This window comes from Micromys minutus (assembly GCF_963924665.1).
Source record: "Micromys minutus genome assembly, chromosome: 12".
Lineage (NCBI taxonomy): Eukaryota > Metazoa > Chordata > Mammalia > Rodentia > Muridae > Micromys > Micromys minutus.
In genome coordinates this window covers 31,060,737-31,077,924 of record NC_137981.1, presented here as the reverse complement: position 1 = coordinate 31,077,924, position 17,188 = coordinate 31,060,737, and the positions used below count along the sequence as shown (strand labels likewise).

The window sequence follows — 17,188 nt, the reverse complement described above, 5'->3', positions numbered from 1 at the left end:
AGTAGGAGATAATAGGCACAGGAGCATGGAAGACAGTTCTGAGGGCAATTTGAACTGTGGGAACCCAACTCAAGAAGTTTCAGAGGGAAAGAATATTAACAAGTGACTAAGGGACTGTTCTTGTGATATTTTAGGAGAAGAATAGGCCTGCTTTCTGCCTCTGTCCAAAAATGTCTGCCTGAGAGTAAATTGTGTTGGCAGAAGAAATTTCAAGACAGCCTGGTATTAACTCTGTCGCATGGTTATCAGTGGTCACTCTTTTGTAGATCTGTAATGAAAATATGAAAGCTGAGCATGGAAAAATGCAAAATGTACAGTTTGAGGAGAAGAGGAGCATCAGAATGATGGAATGGAGCTAAGTCCAGTACTCAATAAGATACAGTTTAAAGAAGGACCTGATGCTCAGTTGAATAAAGGGAGTGATGATGTCACACCTAGCTAAGCTTCCAACTTGTGAAAAGGATTTAAAGAAAAGATTAAGTAGTGAAGGAAACCATCAACAACAGAAAGTAGGTGCAGATGTACTCAAACAAGGGGTCACTGTACAGCCCCAGCAAGCAGCCAAACTTGGCAGCTTTAGCCACATGTTCTGTCTTTAAAGTGAAGGATAATGGACAATAATGGGCCCGTGAAACCGTAAGTGCTTGGTTACAGAATACTTTCTATTATAAGAGTTTCTGTGGCCATGATGGCTCTTCACAGTAGCAGAGCAGTGACAATGATTCATGCACATGCTACGTGGTTGAGCAACTCTCCACCTGGATGGAAACATGAGATGGTTTTATGATCAAGTTTTATATATTTTCAGAGTAGCACTGTTGTAAAGATTAAAAACCTAGAAAAATCACAAGGCCAATCATAGAGTTGATGAATAAATTAAGTGAACACTTGCAGTGGAATACTCTTCTTCAGTAAGAAAGAATTAAGTTCTTTGTACATGGGTTTATAAGGGCATGCTTTAATCTCTAAGACATGAACACTTAAGGCATATGCAACACAAAATTTTAAAATATGAATTAACTAATAATGTATTTTGTATGAGTATAGAAGTTAATGATAGAACTAAGAAACAATCTTAAAATTCAGTGACATTTCCCAGAAGGCTAGAGTGAGATGGATGGGAGATGGGGCGAGATTGATTCTAATTATTATTTTTAGTCTTGGTGACTTGAATGATGTGCATTTCACTTTTTCTTATACCTCATCTATATTTCATATTCTTTTGTCTTACTTATGCTTAAATATTTTTCTTTTGAAGATTGACTCTTGAGTCATTGCTCATACTGTGAACTTGTTTCTTTTATTAATTAACTATTACCTCATTCTTCAATGGTCTTCCTGTTGACAGTAGACTTTGGGGTATCAGAGACAAGTACATTTGGGCAGGAAGTGTTTATGGTATTGCAGACCTAGGGTCTCAGTGAGGTGGAAGGCATTTGCCTACTTGCTTGTCTCTGTAGAGCCTCTTCCAGACCAGGGCCATCTCTTTCAGCAGATCCATAGCATTTTCTGCTGGTTTTATAATCTCCAATCATTAAAAACAGACAAAGGACTAGCTGTCAAGTATAACGTGTTTGAACAGAATCTTCTCAGATTTTGTGATTGTCTTCTTGTTTTACAGATTGATCAGCTGAAACAGGAACTTTCCAAGAAGGAGTCGGAACTTCTTGCCTTACAAACAAAGCTTGAAACCCTTAGCAATCAAAATTCAGATTGCAAGCAACATATTGAAGTGCTTAAAGAGTCACTTACTGCCAAAGAACAGAGGGCTGCCATCCTTCAGACTGAGGTAAGGCATTGGCTCTGGCTCTGGAGAGCAGGGACACTTAGCCATATGCAATGTTCTTCTTGAGAGGCATCCTATAAAGAGCCCACTCCCAGAACTGTTGGGACCAGATGTGTTTGGGGATTCACAGACTTTTTTTGGTTTTGAAGTGAAACCTGTTGTGTATATCACAGGTTTTTTGGACTCTCCTACTGAGGTTTCAGCAATACCTAAGACATGAGACTCTCTTCAGGGAAGACAGTTTCACACTGAAGTGGGATAGACAAAGATGAAGACTGGACTCGTGTCATGTTGTACACCCAAGGAGTTTGTTTCACATTTAGATTTTTTTTATTACATTTTTTCATTATTTAGAGCATTTCATTTTATTTTTTCAAGACAGGGTTTCTCTATACAACAGCCCTGTATGTCTTGGAACTCACTTTGTAGACCAGGATGGCCTCTGATTCACATAGATCTGCATTTGCTTCCACAGTGCTGGTTAGGGCCACCATGCCTGGCTATATAGTGTTTTTGTTGTTCTTTGATTTGAGAATCATAAGGAATTGAATCTGGAATTATTTGATCAAAATCATAATATGATTAGACTAGCTCATACTTACTTGACAACCATTATATAGGTGAATTCTTATTAATTTTCCCAATGAAGAAACTTAGTATTGTGTGTTTCTTAAAGGAAATGCTGCTTTGTTAATTCTGATTCATATTTAGAGGAAAATAAAAACCACCTCAAACTCCACACATGTTATCATTCTCTTTTCTTGCTTCTTCTGGGTGGATCACACCTTGGATTCTGTCTTATAAGAAATACAAAACACACCCTAGTTGTTGTGTAAATAGAACAGGTAATAAAAGCAATGGTCAATACAGCAAAGAAGGTGGTGAGCCAGGCTGATTTGTGTGTTGCACCTTGTGTGTTACTTTGGGAGAAGGCAACATAATTGGTATGTATTGAAGATGTATAAGGACATACACATTCGACTTGGGAGCGAGATGGTTTGCTGAGCAGATCTATGCCCTCAGTGAATATTATGTGAGCATTTTCTTTTTTAACACAGACTTATGGCATAAGTTGAAAGTTGACTTCCATCTCATTTGAAGGGGCAGCAACACAGAGTGTCCAGTACTCTCCTGCTCAGTAGTGAGCTATTAGCCTCACAAGGCTATTGGACTTTACTTAATTTAGAAAACATTTTAAATATAGTGCTTTAGTCACTTTAGCTATGTTCTACACATTTAGTAGTGTCACTCTGGTAATGCCTGCTAACAGTTTTCTAGAACAGGGATTTACTTGGGATCAACTCTGGCCCTTTGGCTGATTTTATGAACTGTTATTAGAAGCCACCACATTCATTCATCTACATGCTTTCTTGTTGTAACAGCAGAGCTGAGCAATTGTTACAGAGCTGGTGTGTGCTACGGTGCTGAAGGTATTTACTGTCCCGTCTTTCATAAAAAGGAAATTGCTGGCACTCTCAGTGTGATGAGCAGGCCTTGGAATGTCCATCAAGGACTCCTTGATTCCTAATCAGGCACAGGCCAGGTAGTTTGCTGAGTCCTATCCAAAAGCGTGCTTACTTTACAAGGCTCCTTTTTATACCTGCATTTCCATCTTAAAGTTACTGTAATTGTGTTACTGTGAGTTGGCTGAGAGGCAATATGATGAACTATGCACTCTGCTTGCCCAAACAGGCCCCCTGGTTCCCTGACAGCTCTTCTCCAGAAGGAAGGGTTAAGAGATCCAGCTCAGGAGGCCTCTGCTGTCGCTGGCTTACACCGGTGCCTGCAGTCGTCTGCCTGCCCGTCCTGTTTCACTTCTCTCAAATTAGCACAGTTTAAGTCAGACCCATACGTATCTCATAAGGAAGACAGAGGTGATGTTAATTGGACAGCTTCTGTCCCATGTTCAGTGATTAAATGGCCCAATGGAGAGATGGCATTTTGAAGTAGAAATGAAGTCACCCTGTGAGGACAATGAGGTGGTATTTCTACACTTCTGCTTTGAAGTTGAGGGTGAGACTTTAATAAGTGCATTGGCTGAAACAGCCAAGAAATTTTCTTTTGCCTTTTTTTCTTCTATTAAGATCTCCAGTTGCCTGATGATGTCCATCTCTGGAAGAAAGCAATTGAGTTGAAATTAGCTTTAATTGCTGAATCCCGAGGAAAGGATTCTGGCAGCAGGGTAGAATATATTAAAGGGCTAGGGGTAGGAATTGAAGGAGCCTTAGGGGTCAACAACATCACACTATATCTCAAGAGGACTACAGAGTTAACTGACCTGGGCACAGGGGGCACTCTCAGACCAAACCACCAACTGAAGAGCATTCATGGGCTGAACCTAGGCCACCTACACAATGGTCGCAGATGAGTCTTGGTCTTCATGTGGGTCCCCTAACAACTGTAGTTGAAGCTATCTCTGACTCTGTTACCTGCCGTTGGAACCTCTTCCTGTAGCTGAGGGTGCCTTGTCTGGCCTCAGTAGGAGAGGGTGCTCTTAGCCCTACCATGACTTAATGTGCCAGGGCAGGTTGGAATCCATGGGGGAGGTCTTCCTTTTCCCTGGGGAGACAGGGAGGAGGTAATGAGGGAAAGGGTTTGTGAGGGTGGGACTGGGAGGAGAGGGAATGGGGTTGTGATTAGAATGTAAAGTGAGTGAATAAATTAATTAATAAACGAAAGGAAAGGTAACTAAGAAAGAAAAAGTTATATCTCCTCTTTGCCTCAACAGGAAAACCACAGTCTCCCTATCTCCTATGTGCTTGTTTAGTGGGAAGGTGGTTGCTGAATCAGATATGCTACATCTCATTATGTCCTTCATTGAGAGATGGGAGTTAAAATATACCTGAGGGACATGGAGTTTGTTCTCAGAAGTGGTGACATGAGACAGTTGATTTCTGACTCATGCCAAAAAGCTCTTGCCAGAACGGGAGAGGGCAGGAAGAGTCTCTCTGGTTTCTCTGGAGCATCTCGGCTGCCAGCTGGCTTTAGACATAGAACTGAACACCACAGACATGATACAGCCATCGCTATATCATAGAACATAGAAATGACAGCTGAGCTAGCACAATAGTTCCTCTCTGTAAGGGAGGTCCTGCAAGCAGGGCCTTCGTGTTTGGGAGGTGGTAGAATGAAGGGGGGGGGGTGAGAGGTGGAAGGCAAGTCGTCTGGGTCTGTGGCTATGTGGCTTGGGCTCTTTGGTTGGTTTGTTTTAACTTAGACGAATACCCAGGCGCTTTTTGACATGTGTGCAGTCAATCAGTGGAATAATAATTATACACGTTCAGAGATACACCACATGGCTTTTAACATAACATTTTCCTTTTTAAAATAGCTTCAAAGGACCCCACAGCCACGTTTCCTACTTTGCTATTTTCTTTAATATTTTCTACACACCATCTTACCCCATTCAGCAGGTCACATCCTGTTCAGCAGTTGGGGTACTAGTGAACTGGCGTACATTCTTTCTTACTTTTGAGTAATTGTCCATATGAACAGAAAATAGGAAGGATAAAGTCCTACCATTTGTTTAAGTTGGAATTAAAATGTTTTTAAAAATGAAGGAATGAACAGTGTTTAGAACTGGGAAGTATGTGGACATGCATGAATCTCCCCGTTAACATTAGTGTGTAGGGGGGAAGGTCAGGATCCAGAGTTCAGGAAGATGTTTTCCTTGTTTGTAGTAACTTGTTCTAACTACAAGTTGAGTTTCCTGTATTGCTGTTGTTGTTAGTGTTGTTGCTGTTCATTGTTAGGGTGTTTAAGCAAGTTAAATTTTTCTCACCTATTCTACTCTAGCTTTGTGAGTTTGTTTTGAAACTGTACACTATGCGTATATAGAGCCCAGCTTTTCACAGTTCAATCCAGGCACCTTCTTATGTGAAACAGAGAAATAAGAGTATTACCTATTGGTTCTTTTGTGAGTACTATCAATTGGTTCTTTTCTCAAATGAAGACTTTTGTTTCTGCTGATTTGGAGAGCATACTTCTTTCCTCCTCAGTGCAATTGCCAAACCACTAGTCATGGTAATCCTTATGCACACTTTCTAGACGATGTGTTATAGTCTGCACAATGTTAAAGCTTTGCTTGTTTTATACTAACGTGTGTTGCAGATAGGTCACAGAGATGACCTATATGTCTAAGAACTTCTTCGCTAACAAGGAGTACATGGGTTTCATGCTCTGGCAAGCAAGGAACAACATATGTTGTTTAGGGTGGTGAGTTCCATAGCAAAGGTTCATAGTTTTTCTTTTGGAAATGTCATAGTATAGATATTATATATAATCAATTACAGATCATTGTACAATCTATAGCCCTTCTCTCCAGAAAAATTCCTCTTGTGTTACCTTGCAAGCAATTTCACACACTCAAGAACTATTTAGTCTTTAAGACCCATAAGCTTGGCACAAGACAGTAGTTGTCTTTTATTGCTTACTTTTATTGTCATTCATACACACACACACACACACACACACACACACACACAGTCCAGGGAAGGACTTTTGCTTCCTGTCTCACCTCCTGCCCTGGTTACTGAGAAGTGACTTTCTGCTCACCTTGGTTGAAACTTCAAGAGGTGATAGTTACTGTCTTTCTTCAGATAGACGTTTGTTGATTGTCCTGAATAATTAGTGCAGTGTTGCACGCAGGTGCTTTTCAAGCACTCAGTAGCACACACCCAAGCCAGCTTTGCCTGCTGCTCTTACCCTTTTGGCACTGTGGGTACAGTGTTCTGCTTTCAAGCCTAGCAAGGAATGTCTTCAGAATTAATAAATTAAGGGACTCAGTGGAAAAAAAAAGCATACAAGGAAAGTTCTTCTGTCATTTATATTTTTTCCAGTCCAGTCCCCTTATTGGCTTCATGGTTTTAAATGTTTTTATTCAGTGGGGGAAAAGGCACCATTTGAAACTTTTATTGATAACATTTTTAACTGCAAGAAAAAGACATAAACCCACAGAGCAGTAACTATCACGGTGGCCACAGTTGGGAGGTCTGAAAAATGCTTTATTACCAATAGGGAAAAAAATGTTGGGAACCACAGTCATTACAGGGGTCAGCACCTCTGTTATGTGCATCCCATTCCTGTTTTGAGAGCAGAATGACGGCAGGACCAAGCTCCACACTTGCCTTCCCCTAACATCTACAGGCTTTGTTTTGATTTTTTCCTTTATTAATGATGTGAAAAGTTTGGGGTCATATAAAAATGAGCCAAGGTCGGGCTTTGTGAGACTCAGAGTGGTGAATGTGTCCCTGTATCTAGCCAGGGAAGGACCTGGCTGACTTGGCTGTCTACGTTACTGTTTAGCTACTTTGCAGATTTTAGTGATCCCAATGAATTAGGCAGCTGGCCTCTTGCTTCTCTGTGATACAAACAGGAATAACCTGTGGCAAAAGAAAATGGAATGCAAGGATCCTCCTGAGCTGTGGTGAAAATGTTCTGTGGCCACTGCCTGGCCATTTGGGGATTATTAGAAGATGGCGTGGTAACTACTAACATCGGTCGCTTCCATAGGTCAAGAGTCTAGTACAGTTGTTCTGAGTTCTCAGAAAAACGCCTTATTTAACACCTTGTTAGGATGAAATTGGTTCTGACTTTATAAACACAGGTGTTCGGTTTGAATCCTAATGAACTGTGAAATAGGTAGATGTCTAAAAGGAAATTCTATAAATTGTGAACAGGGCTCTGTCAGCACACTAAATGGATTAGGAAAATTCATTGTCTGCCCTGTAACTGAACACCAGTGTGATGCGTGCCCCTGAATTAGTCCTGAAAAGCCAATAAACCAGAGGAAGAAAGCCGAGCTTAGGAGATGTTGATTGTGGGGGTTCCCCACCACTAACGAATCTGGTACAGGACAGCTTGAAAATCAGAATGACTATTCAGAGAAAGGCCAAGAAGGAATACATATGAGCAGACAACACAGAATTTATAGAGCAAAACCACAAACACCTTCTTTTCCATTGTCCGAACAGTGCTATTTTACACTACTCTTTTTGTGTGTAACTCTGCTTTCAATTTTATATTGTTACTGCAACTAAAATCTCATTATGAGTGTTCCAACAAAAATCCCTTTTTAATCAAAAACTTTCCAAGCCCAGCCATTGTAGGCATTTCTTTTGAGCAACCTTACTTTTCTACTGGAACAAAAGAATTTGGCGCCTCCCTTTTGAACTGCTGGGGGATGTTATTTGACCCTGATGACCAAACATGTAATTAAGATAACTGAATCATTTTAATTTCTGCATTAAGTCCTTTCATCATCCGAGGCCATTGTTTTGGAGGAGAGAGATAGGAAGAGTTCTTTTATTCTTCTCTCAAAGAAACTAAAAGGATTGTTAGTGCTTTTGCTGGTTGTACTTCTACAAGTTGTGACTAGAAGTGACAGTCCCCAATTAACCAGTCACCTATGGGAACACCCATGTCCCCTGGTAAGCTGACTCTTGGAAAAAGCCATGTTTGTGAATCACTGCCCCACCATTTGAAGGGGGTAACAGTATCCAGAAGAGAACTCTAGCAGAACCTGCAAGTTTACATGCTTTCTTTTTAAAAGTGCTATTGATAACAGGATGTATTGAGTATTTTTATCCACTTTCCCTCTTTTATGTGCCCTGTATTTGGAAAGTGGCTTAGAAAGTGACTTTTCTCTCTGACACAGGCTGGTGTCTACTTCCTGTCTTCCTTGAAGAAGACACCGAATGTTACAATTAGGTTTCTTTGCTGTATATTTTCACAGCAACCCCAAAATGCCCAGTTAAATTGCATGGCAGGGCCTGTGAACAAAGATGCCATTCCATTTAAATGTAGTTTTTATTCTTTAAGTTGAATATATATATATTACAGATATTTTGTTCTCTGCTTTTATCTTATTGTTCTAAGGCAATATAGTCAAGGTAGTAAGTTGTATGGATTTAACCCTAGGAAATTGGTTTAGTTTAATAAAATATATTGAAGTCTACAAAAGTCTTGGCATTTAAGTTAAAATTTAAAGTTGTATTTATTGTTATCCGTGTGTATGTGTATGCCATATGTGAACAGGAGAGAGAACATGGGTTCACTGTGAAGGTCAGAGTCCCATTCTTGGTTCTTTCCTTTCTCTGTGAGATCCTAGGATTTTACTTGTGTCCTTGGGCTTGTTTGGCAAGCTTTACCTTGTGCTTTGAGATGCAACATTTTCCTTATAACATTACTTGGTAGTTATTCCTTTGAAATTAAAAAGACTATAATTCGGAGTTATAACATCTTCCCAAGTGTGAGAGGATGTTCTGAAGGTGACTCTTTGATTGGGGGACCAGCCATAATAGCTGTTAGAAAATCTCCCCATAGCAATGACATCCAGGGGTAAATGCCTTTGTATTCATTCAAGAGGGGAAGACGGGTGGGGTTGACCCATCTGTCTCTGAGGGCATTGGTGAGGCTGCCTCAGCTTCCCAACCTCTCCCATTGACAGCCAGGGAGCACATCAATAACATCAGTTTTAACTATTTGGAAAACAAACTACATTTGTACCTCCTATAATGTACATGCATGCACAAATGTATTTCTAAAAGAAAGCACTTCAATATAAGATAGTCATGCAAAATCATTTTTGATAACCTAATTTGATCTATCCCCGTAAGTTATTTCTAAGGTACCTACTGTGTGTTAGGCATGGTGCCAGGGCAGAGATTTTGTAAGAGCCAGAATAACCAAGAAGTCTGTTGTTGAACAGACTCTCTTAGAAAAGTTTGTACAAATAAGACCCAAGAAATGACCAATATTAATGAACCCATTAATGTGGAGGTGGGAAGATTTTATAGAGTCCTATACCTAGACAAAGATCCTGAAAGGAGAATTAGCCTCTCCCAAAGACAAGTCCATGGTTGGTTGTCTAGTACTGATAATGCAAACTTGGAACCATATCCTCACAAACAACACAATTAGATTCATTGGGTTATACTTACAGATATTTGTACATATGTTTATGAAGCAAAATAATAATCAAATAAAAAGAGGCTATGGACTTGAGAGTTGGATGAACATGGGATTAGCTAAGAGGGGTTGGAGGAAGGAAAGGGAGGGGAAGTGATGGCATTCTATTTCAATTAAAACACATAAAAATACGTGATAGAGCCAACACACTGCTATTCTCTCATATCTCAGAGATACCTGGTCTTAGGCAATGTTTTATGTTAGTATCAGAAGATATATGTTAATTCTACATAGATTACAGAAAACTCTTTCTCTCCTATGTGTGTATCTGTCTAGTGTGTGTGTGTGTGTGTGTGTGTGTGTGTGTGTGTGTGTTTGTGTATGTGCCTAAAGAAGTGAAAAGTCAATGATAAGTGTGTTCCTAAAATTTCCTCTACTTTTAAGGTGAACTTTCTCATTGAAACTTGAATTTATTAATTTGGCAACGTTGGCCAGGCAAGCCTAGAGTTCCTTCTGTCTCTATCTCCTCAGCTCCAGGATTACAGAACCTTAGTGCTGTGCCCAGAGGGTTTTCTTTTTTTAATGTGGATATTGACTAAACTGAAGTCTTCATAGTTGCACAGCAGTCCTTTACCGACTGAGTCATCTTCACAGGCATCTACAAATAATTTTATAGGAATAGCGTGTAAAACTGATAAATTTGGTGGCAAACAGGTCTTGAACATGAACATTATTGAACATAAAAAATCAACTTAGAGATATTTGTGGTAGATAATGAATCTACCACAATTTCTAATGAATGGAACTTTTGAAAATAGATAACCAAAGAACTAAGAGCCCTGTAAAACAGTAGGCCCAGTCTTCAGTCAGCATATAGAGAAATGAATGTAAATGTACCCAATGTATTATGCTTAATCTGAGGAGATGATTGCATATTAAAACTACATTGAAAATAATTTTCACCTGATGGGCAAAAGTCCAAAAGTTTAAAATACTTTCTGTTGGCAAGACAAAAGGAAAACTAAACCTCTAATGGTGATGGTTTTAAAGCAGAATTGTTATTTTCTTGGGAGAATTTGGCAAAAGTTCCCAAATTTTTTATGTTTACCTTTGTCTTGGAATCTCAGTTCTAGAAATAGATATCAAAGGTACACTGGCAAAAATATAAACTACTCAACAGTTGTGATTGTTATCTGCAAATACTGGGAATAGTTCATACATCTTCCAGGATCAGACTGATTTGATAAATCATGGTGATATATAAGATAGAATGCTATACAGTTATGCAAAACACAAACTAGGTCCCGGTCCATGATGGGGTCATCTCTAGATGACATTGTCAAGTGCAGGAAGAGGTTGGCATGCTTGTTAATGTATAGATTGAGTGCAATGGCCTTATAGGCATGAATGCAGCAAACCATAAAATTAATAAGAAATACTGGAGGTGACAGTCACACAGCCTACATGATTCAATGAGTCTTGTGTTATAGATCTGTCTTGGAACTGTGAGAATAGTTAATATAATTATAAAGCCAAATCAAATCTTGAAACATAATCCTTAAGTAGTTAAAAAATGAAGCATTCATCTATGTGCAGTTTGAACAATGTCTGGACCAGGGACCCAGTACCTTTGCATATACCTTTAATGTAGGCTTAGATTTTTCAAAACGTACTTTAAATATTGTTCTTTTTTGCTTTAACTTTAATTCTAGTTCAGCACCTACCAATGGTAGGAAGAAAATTAAGTAGGAAATGAGGGCTGTGGACATGTTTCAAAATATTTCTTCGGGGTGATTCCAGTTGTCATTGTCAGCAGTCTAGTTCACTAACAAAACACCAAACATTAATCAGTAGCAGCAGCTCAATCCAGAAGAAACCTTGAGGTTCCCCTGATCAGCACAAGTCCCAGGGAAGTGGCAAGAAACAGCTGGAATACCACCAGAAGTTCTTTGGTGTGTTTCTCTCTACAAAGTCACGAGTGAAAATCAGTGAAGAAAGCAAGGTGGACTAATGCAAGAGTGTTGTAAGAGAAGAATAGCCTCAGGACAGCCCAATGAGGAGCAGCAGAGTTGCAAGGCAAACCAACACAAGAGCTGTCTGTTGGGTTATTCTTATCCTCCTTCCAAACAGCACATGCCTTTCAAGTGGTCACTCCAGCAAAACATCACATGCCTTTTCACCAGGCAACTTCCAGAAAAACACCGTGTGTCTGTTCTTAGCAAAACATTCTCTCATAAGGCAGTTTCCAGAAAAATACCACATAATACAACAGAGTCTCCAACAAAACCACAAACCCCAACTTCAATTTCTTATACAGTTCCCTGTGTGTCCATCTCTAGTGGATTTACTCAAAGACCAACAGAAATGTAAAATTCCTTAAGACTCTTTCAGTAATTGCACTATTTGTTGTAGTGTGGCAATATCACTGTCTAAATAGATGGATTTGAAGTGCTGGATCAAGTGATCACTTCTCTTTTTGCCACTGAGAATTAGAGTTTTCAGCATAGGACAGAGGAAGTGCACAGACTAGTCTAATCATCACCACGGTTCATATTGGATTGAAGCATCTCAGTTCACACCCTCAGGTGAACTTGGGGTAAGCTTCCTGCTTAGAAACAAGCATCTTTTATAAATGGTACATGGGATGACATATGCTAAGTATAAATAGCTGTATACTAACGCATATTGTAGCCATGCCTCTGAAAGCTCTAGAAATAAGGGCAGTCTAGAGACAGTAGGTACTCCCCCTGTCACGCTTCATTATTTTCTTAATTAAGGCTTTTGTGAAAGTGGATGAGTCCAGAGCCAGGGCAAGAAATGCTGCCTAGAACAGCTCATCACCCTGGCAAAGTGGGGGAGGGGTGATGCCAATCACTGGTGGCACTGGGAAGGAGCTGAGGCAAATACAAGGCTGCAGATGGCTGTGGTGGCTCATGCCTGTAACCCCAGTATTCCATAGGTAGAGGCAGGGGGGGCATGAGTCTGAGGCTAGCCTAGACTCTGTCTTATATATATATATGCTGATGAAACAGTCATTCTGGAAAAAAGTTGAATCTTACTGTAAGTAACAAAGTCTAGGAGGAAGCCAGCAAAGAAAACCTTCAGTAGGCACAGCAAACAAGCTCCATATGTGGAAAACTTCCCATTGTGTAAGTCAGGTTATATATTTCTGAATAGAGAGAGGCAGGGGAGGGACCTATAGATTGAAAAGACTTGGCAACACATCACCCATTACAGTGTACAGACCTTGTTATGATCCTAGCTAAGTAAATAAAATGGAGAAGTTTAAAGGTTTGACAGATAATATGTGAAGGAACAATTGGCAAATTTTCTTATGTTGTAATAATGGTTTTATTTTTGATAAGAAATCTTTATCTGAACATGCTTATAGTGGAAATAAAGTAACATTCATGACCTCATTTAAAATAATTATGGATGTTGAGAAAGAAAATACCAGTCCAGAAGAAGTAAGCCCTGTTGTGTGTACTTTTTCCTCTAAAGGAAAAATTTCAAACCAATGCCATGCATTAGGTGAGATACAGTGCTGCTAAGATCAGGGCTACAATGTCATATGGTGTCATCAAGTAGCTCAGTAGGCAAGGCAGAGAAAGATGCCCTTTAACCCATGTGAGACCTGAGGGGAGAGATAAAAGTGCCTTGAATGTCTTTCTGCTCAGCTATAGGACTATGTACATGCCAAAGCAGAATCCCATTTTCCCTTAGTGTTGGACTGTTCATCTTTATTGCTCGTGTACTTTTAGTTCTGGCTGGCTTATGTTGGTCCTGATGGTGACTGGTCGTTGGCACAGAGGTCTTCAGATTGCTCTGCAATAAATAAATGTATATGTATATACATAAATATTATGTGTGTGTGTATGTGTGTGTGTGTGTGTGTGTGGTCTAGGATAAATTATGTGAAACTCACTTATTTCTAGTCTCCCTCCATGTATAGTTCTAGAACTAAAAAGAGCACTATAGAATAAATTCCACAATGTAGGCAGAGAAAAGGAGGTGTAAAACTCTGGGCATTAATGTGCCTATAGGGAAGTCTCAAGAGAGACTTCATAGAGGAGGGCGGACTTGATGTAGACCCTGACAAATGAAGTCTTTTCTAGGGTGAGGGAGGTATAGGAAAAAAGAAAAACAATATCAGAAGACAAAACAGCACAGAGGTGAGGGCTCAGCAGTAATAGCAGATGGAGATGGGGGTGGGGGAGAGGGAAAGAGAGAGGGAGCGGGAGGAGCAGGGATGTAGCCTATCAAAGTAATGTAGTCTCCTGTCTGAAATGAAGCATGTGTCTCCAGGTGGGGACCGCATAAGGTATGTAGTATAACAGTCGGGATCATGAGGTTTGTCAACAGACACTGCTTCTCCTAGACTCCAGCTCTAGGTCTAATGCGAATGTGTTCATCCACTTCTCACGTCAACAGACTTAATTGATGTCTTCTATAAGCTCGACACATTCCTCTATGGTGGGGAAAGTAAGTGGACAAAACGGGCAGAGTTTGTGTTTAAAGGAGACTCTGTTCTGTTCTGCAGTGTTAGAGTTGTATTTCATGGATGGGGTCAAGGAGAGAAACAAAAATGAATGATCCCCTTAAGTGGTACTTTTGACCTACTCCACAGTGATTCTAGTATCAAGGGTGAAAGTACTGAAGTGTCAGGAATGGGTGGGCTTGAGTGCCACCCGGCATGAAAAACAGTGTGTCCCAAGTCCTGTGAGAAAAGTTTGGGTGTCAGCTTGTGTGTGTGTATCTGGAGGTTCCAGACCCAGCAGGAAAGCAGCGAAGTCACTGTGGGGGAGAAGGCAGTAGATAGTCCCATTTTTCAGTCATAAAAGTCTGCTTTGCTGTGTGTGAGCCAGTGACTTTGAGGCCACAGCAAATATTGTGGTTTGGTGAGTTAGTGACCTAGACCCAGTGATAATGTGGAAATGAGAGAAGAGAATGCTTTGCCCTCCATTTTGGAAGGGTAGTTTCTTGAGCATTCATTCAGATAACTTTTGTCATAAAATTTCTTAGTGGCACACTTCTTAAAGTTTTGGAAGCTGAGAGGTTCGATGTCAAAGTGGCAGTAGAGCTAATGTCTCTTGAAAACTAATTTTATGGTCCTAAGAGTGACATTCTCTGTGTTGTTTTACATGGCAGAAGGGTCTAACCAGCTCTGTGGGTCTTTATATATATAAAGTTTGTGTGTGTGTATCTATACACACACACACAAAATTCTAATCACAGGCTGCAAGGTTCCTGCTCATGAATGACTCCCCACATATCATCACCCTGGAAGGTAGCATACTCAAAAGTGGGTCACAGCTGAACCAACGTTCAGACCACAGCAGCTGATTATCAGGATGTGCTGAAGAATTGAAGATGAGATTTGGAAGAGGCTTAAGGCTAGGTTCTCAGGTATTTGGTTAGAATAAGTGTGTGGTCAAGTTAGGTATCTCCTTAAAATATCAGAGAACTTTTGCATGGGTTAAGTGAGATTAGATGTATTTCTGGGGTGGTGAACTAATCAATATGTGCTCTTGCTCTCTCTCTCTCTCTCTCTCTCTCTCTCTCTCTCTCTCTCTCTCTCTCTCTCTCTCTCCCTCCGTTCCTCCCTCCCCCTCCCCTCCTCTCCCTTCCTGTGTGTGTGTGTATATGTGTGTGTGTGTGTGTGTGTGTGTGTGTTTTCACAGTATCTGTACTTATGATGGCCAAAAGCCCGTAGGTTAGGAGAGAAGTCAAGGTGTGCCAAAGAGGAGCCTCTTAGCAGAAGCCACAAGGCAGCAGAGCATTAGAGGACACCATAAAGCAGCCATAGTAGTGGGCAGGAGGCAGCAGGTTCTGGATCACTCAGTGCCCCTGGGAATCAGAAGGGTTCTGTGTTAGTGCATGGTTTCCCACTGTGTTGTGGGCTTCCCTGTCCCATTGTCTCTCTTTGTTTGGTAAAACAATAATCTGTCTTTATTCATTATAAACTAAATGAGCCCAACAAGACAACCAGGCTACATTCTTTATATTAGAGAGTACACATCTTTATGCCAACAATAGATTTTATTTATCTTTAATTATAAAGTCATGAAAATATATTTGCATTGTTAAGAATAGATTTTTTAAAGAACAAAATACTTCCAACAAACATTGAACTAGATTCCCCTCAACTCTTTTTTTTTTTTTTAAAGTGTAGTTCTGGTTGTCCTGGAACTCACTATGTAGATCAGGCTGGTCTCAAACTTCAATATCTGCCTACCTCTGCTTTCCAAGTGCTGGGATCAAACTCAGGTCAGTAGACTTGGTGGTAAGTACCTTAACCATTGAGCACACCCCACACACACCCTTAATTCTTCTTAAACACACCGAAGCTGTATCCTTCCCCAGGGTCTTTATTAGAAATGTTTCCTCATAGATTTGTCACAAACTATATTTTGTGCCAGGACTCATGATTACATTAGAGATGTAGCCTACAGTTCATTGCATAGAAAGAGAACTTACCAGTGTGATCATAAAGACTTCCCCTTCTCTCGACTGGGTCTTCCAGGTATTTCTGGTCAGTACACATGGAGCTGTCACATGGTTGCCCATATCCAAATAGAACTCAACACACAGGGCTGTAGTAAATCATTCACTCGCATGCAGATGCAGCTTATTTTTAGTGTTTCTTATAGAGTTAAGGGCTGTGTTACTGTGTGAACTTTCATCCATTTTGACAAAGCCAAAATAATCGTAGAGAGGTCTGTTGACACTGGTGGCTATGCAAGGCCATGTGCTGGCACTGGAGTACATCTGAGTTGTGCGTGCATGGGTCTGTGGAGCTGGTGCAGATTACAGTCAGCATGTGTGGTGAGAACTTTTATGTTTTATGTTGCTTTAGGGAGGAATTACAAGTCCTTGGCAGGGGAACTCAACCACTGCTGTTTCCTTCAGACAGTCTTCAAATCTTCCCTCCACTCTTAACAACTGGTTTTTAGAAAATATATGTATATATGCCTATCTATGCATATATATTTTTTGAATACATATATTAGCTTTTCTAAAGCAGTCCGCTAAGGATATGTTTCATGAGTAATTCTGAGTTAAAGAGTTTAATTATACATGCAAAGGATAAATACTAACTTCAAAGTTTAGCCTCAAGATGAAATAACATGCTTAAGGAGGGGATTGTTAACTGCACTAAATGGTGATGTTTTGGAATCTTCTAACATTAGAATTTTGGTATTTTCTTAAATTAATAAAAAATTTAAATAACCTGGAAATGGAGAAATGGCTTAGCAAGTAGAAGTTCTTGCTGCTGAAGCAGGAGGACCTCAGTTCAGATCCAAGTCCTGATGTTGGAGACAAGTGTAGTTTCAGCAAGGTGGCTCTGTGGGTAGCATCACTGAGCACCAAGCTTGTACCTTAAGTTCCATCTCTGGGATCCACATGGTGGAATAGAACCAACTGCAACAGGTTTTCCTCTGATCTCCATACATATACCTTGGCCTAACCCTGAGAGTTAAATGCAGTTGTGTC

The 17,188-nt window shown here is 40.2% G+C and overlaps 1 protein-coding gene across 1 annotated transcript in view; it reads left to right on the top strand.

Annotated features, from left to right (window-relative positions):
• The window catches only part of ERC2 (ELKS/RAB6-interacting/CAST family member 2), a gene marked incomplete at its 5' end in the record, with an annotated part of 796,341 nt that overhangs the window by 249,622 nt on the left and 529,531 nt on the right, over window positions 1–17,188 (top strand). Inside the window, one exon of the mRNA XM_080926404.1 lies at window positions 1,622–1,789. Within this exon, the coding sequence (XP_080782530.1) occupies window positions 1,622–1,789 (168 nt within the window). The remainder of the gene's footprint in view (window positions 1–1,621; window positions 1,790–17,188) is intronic.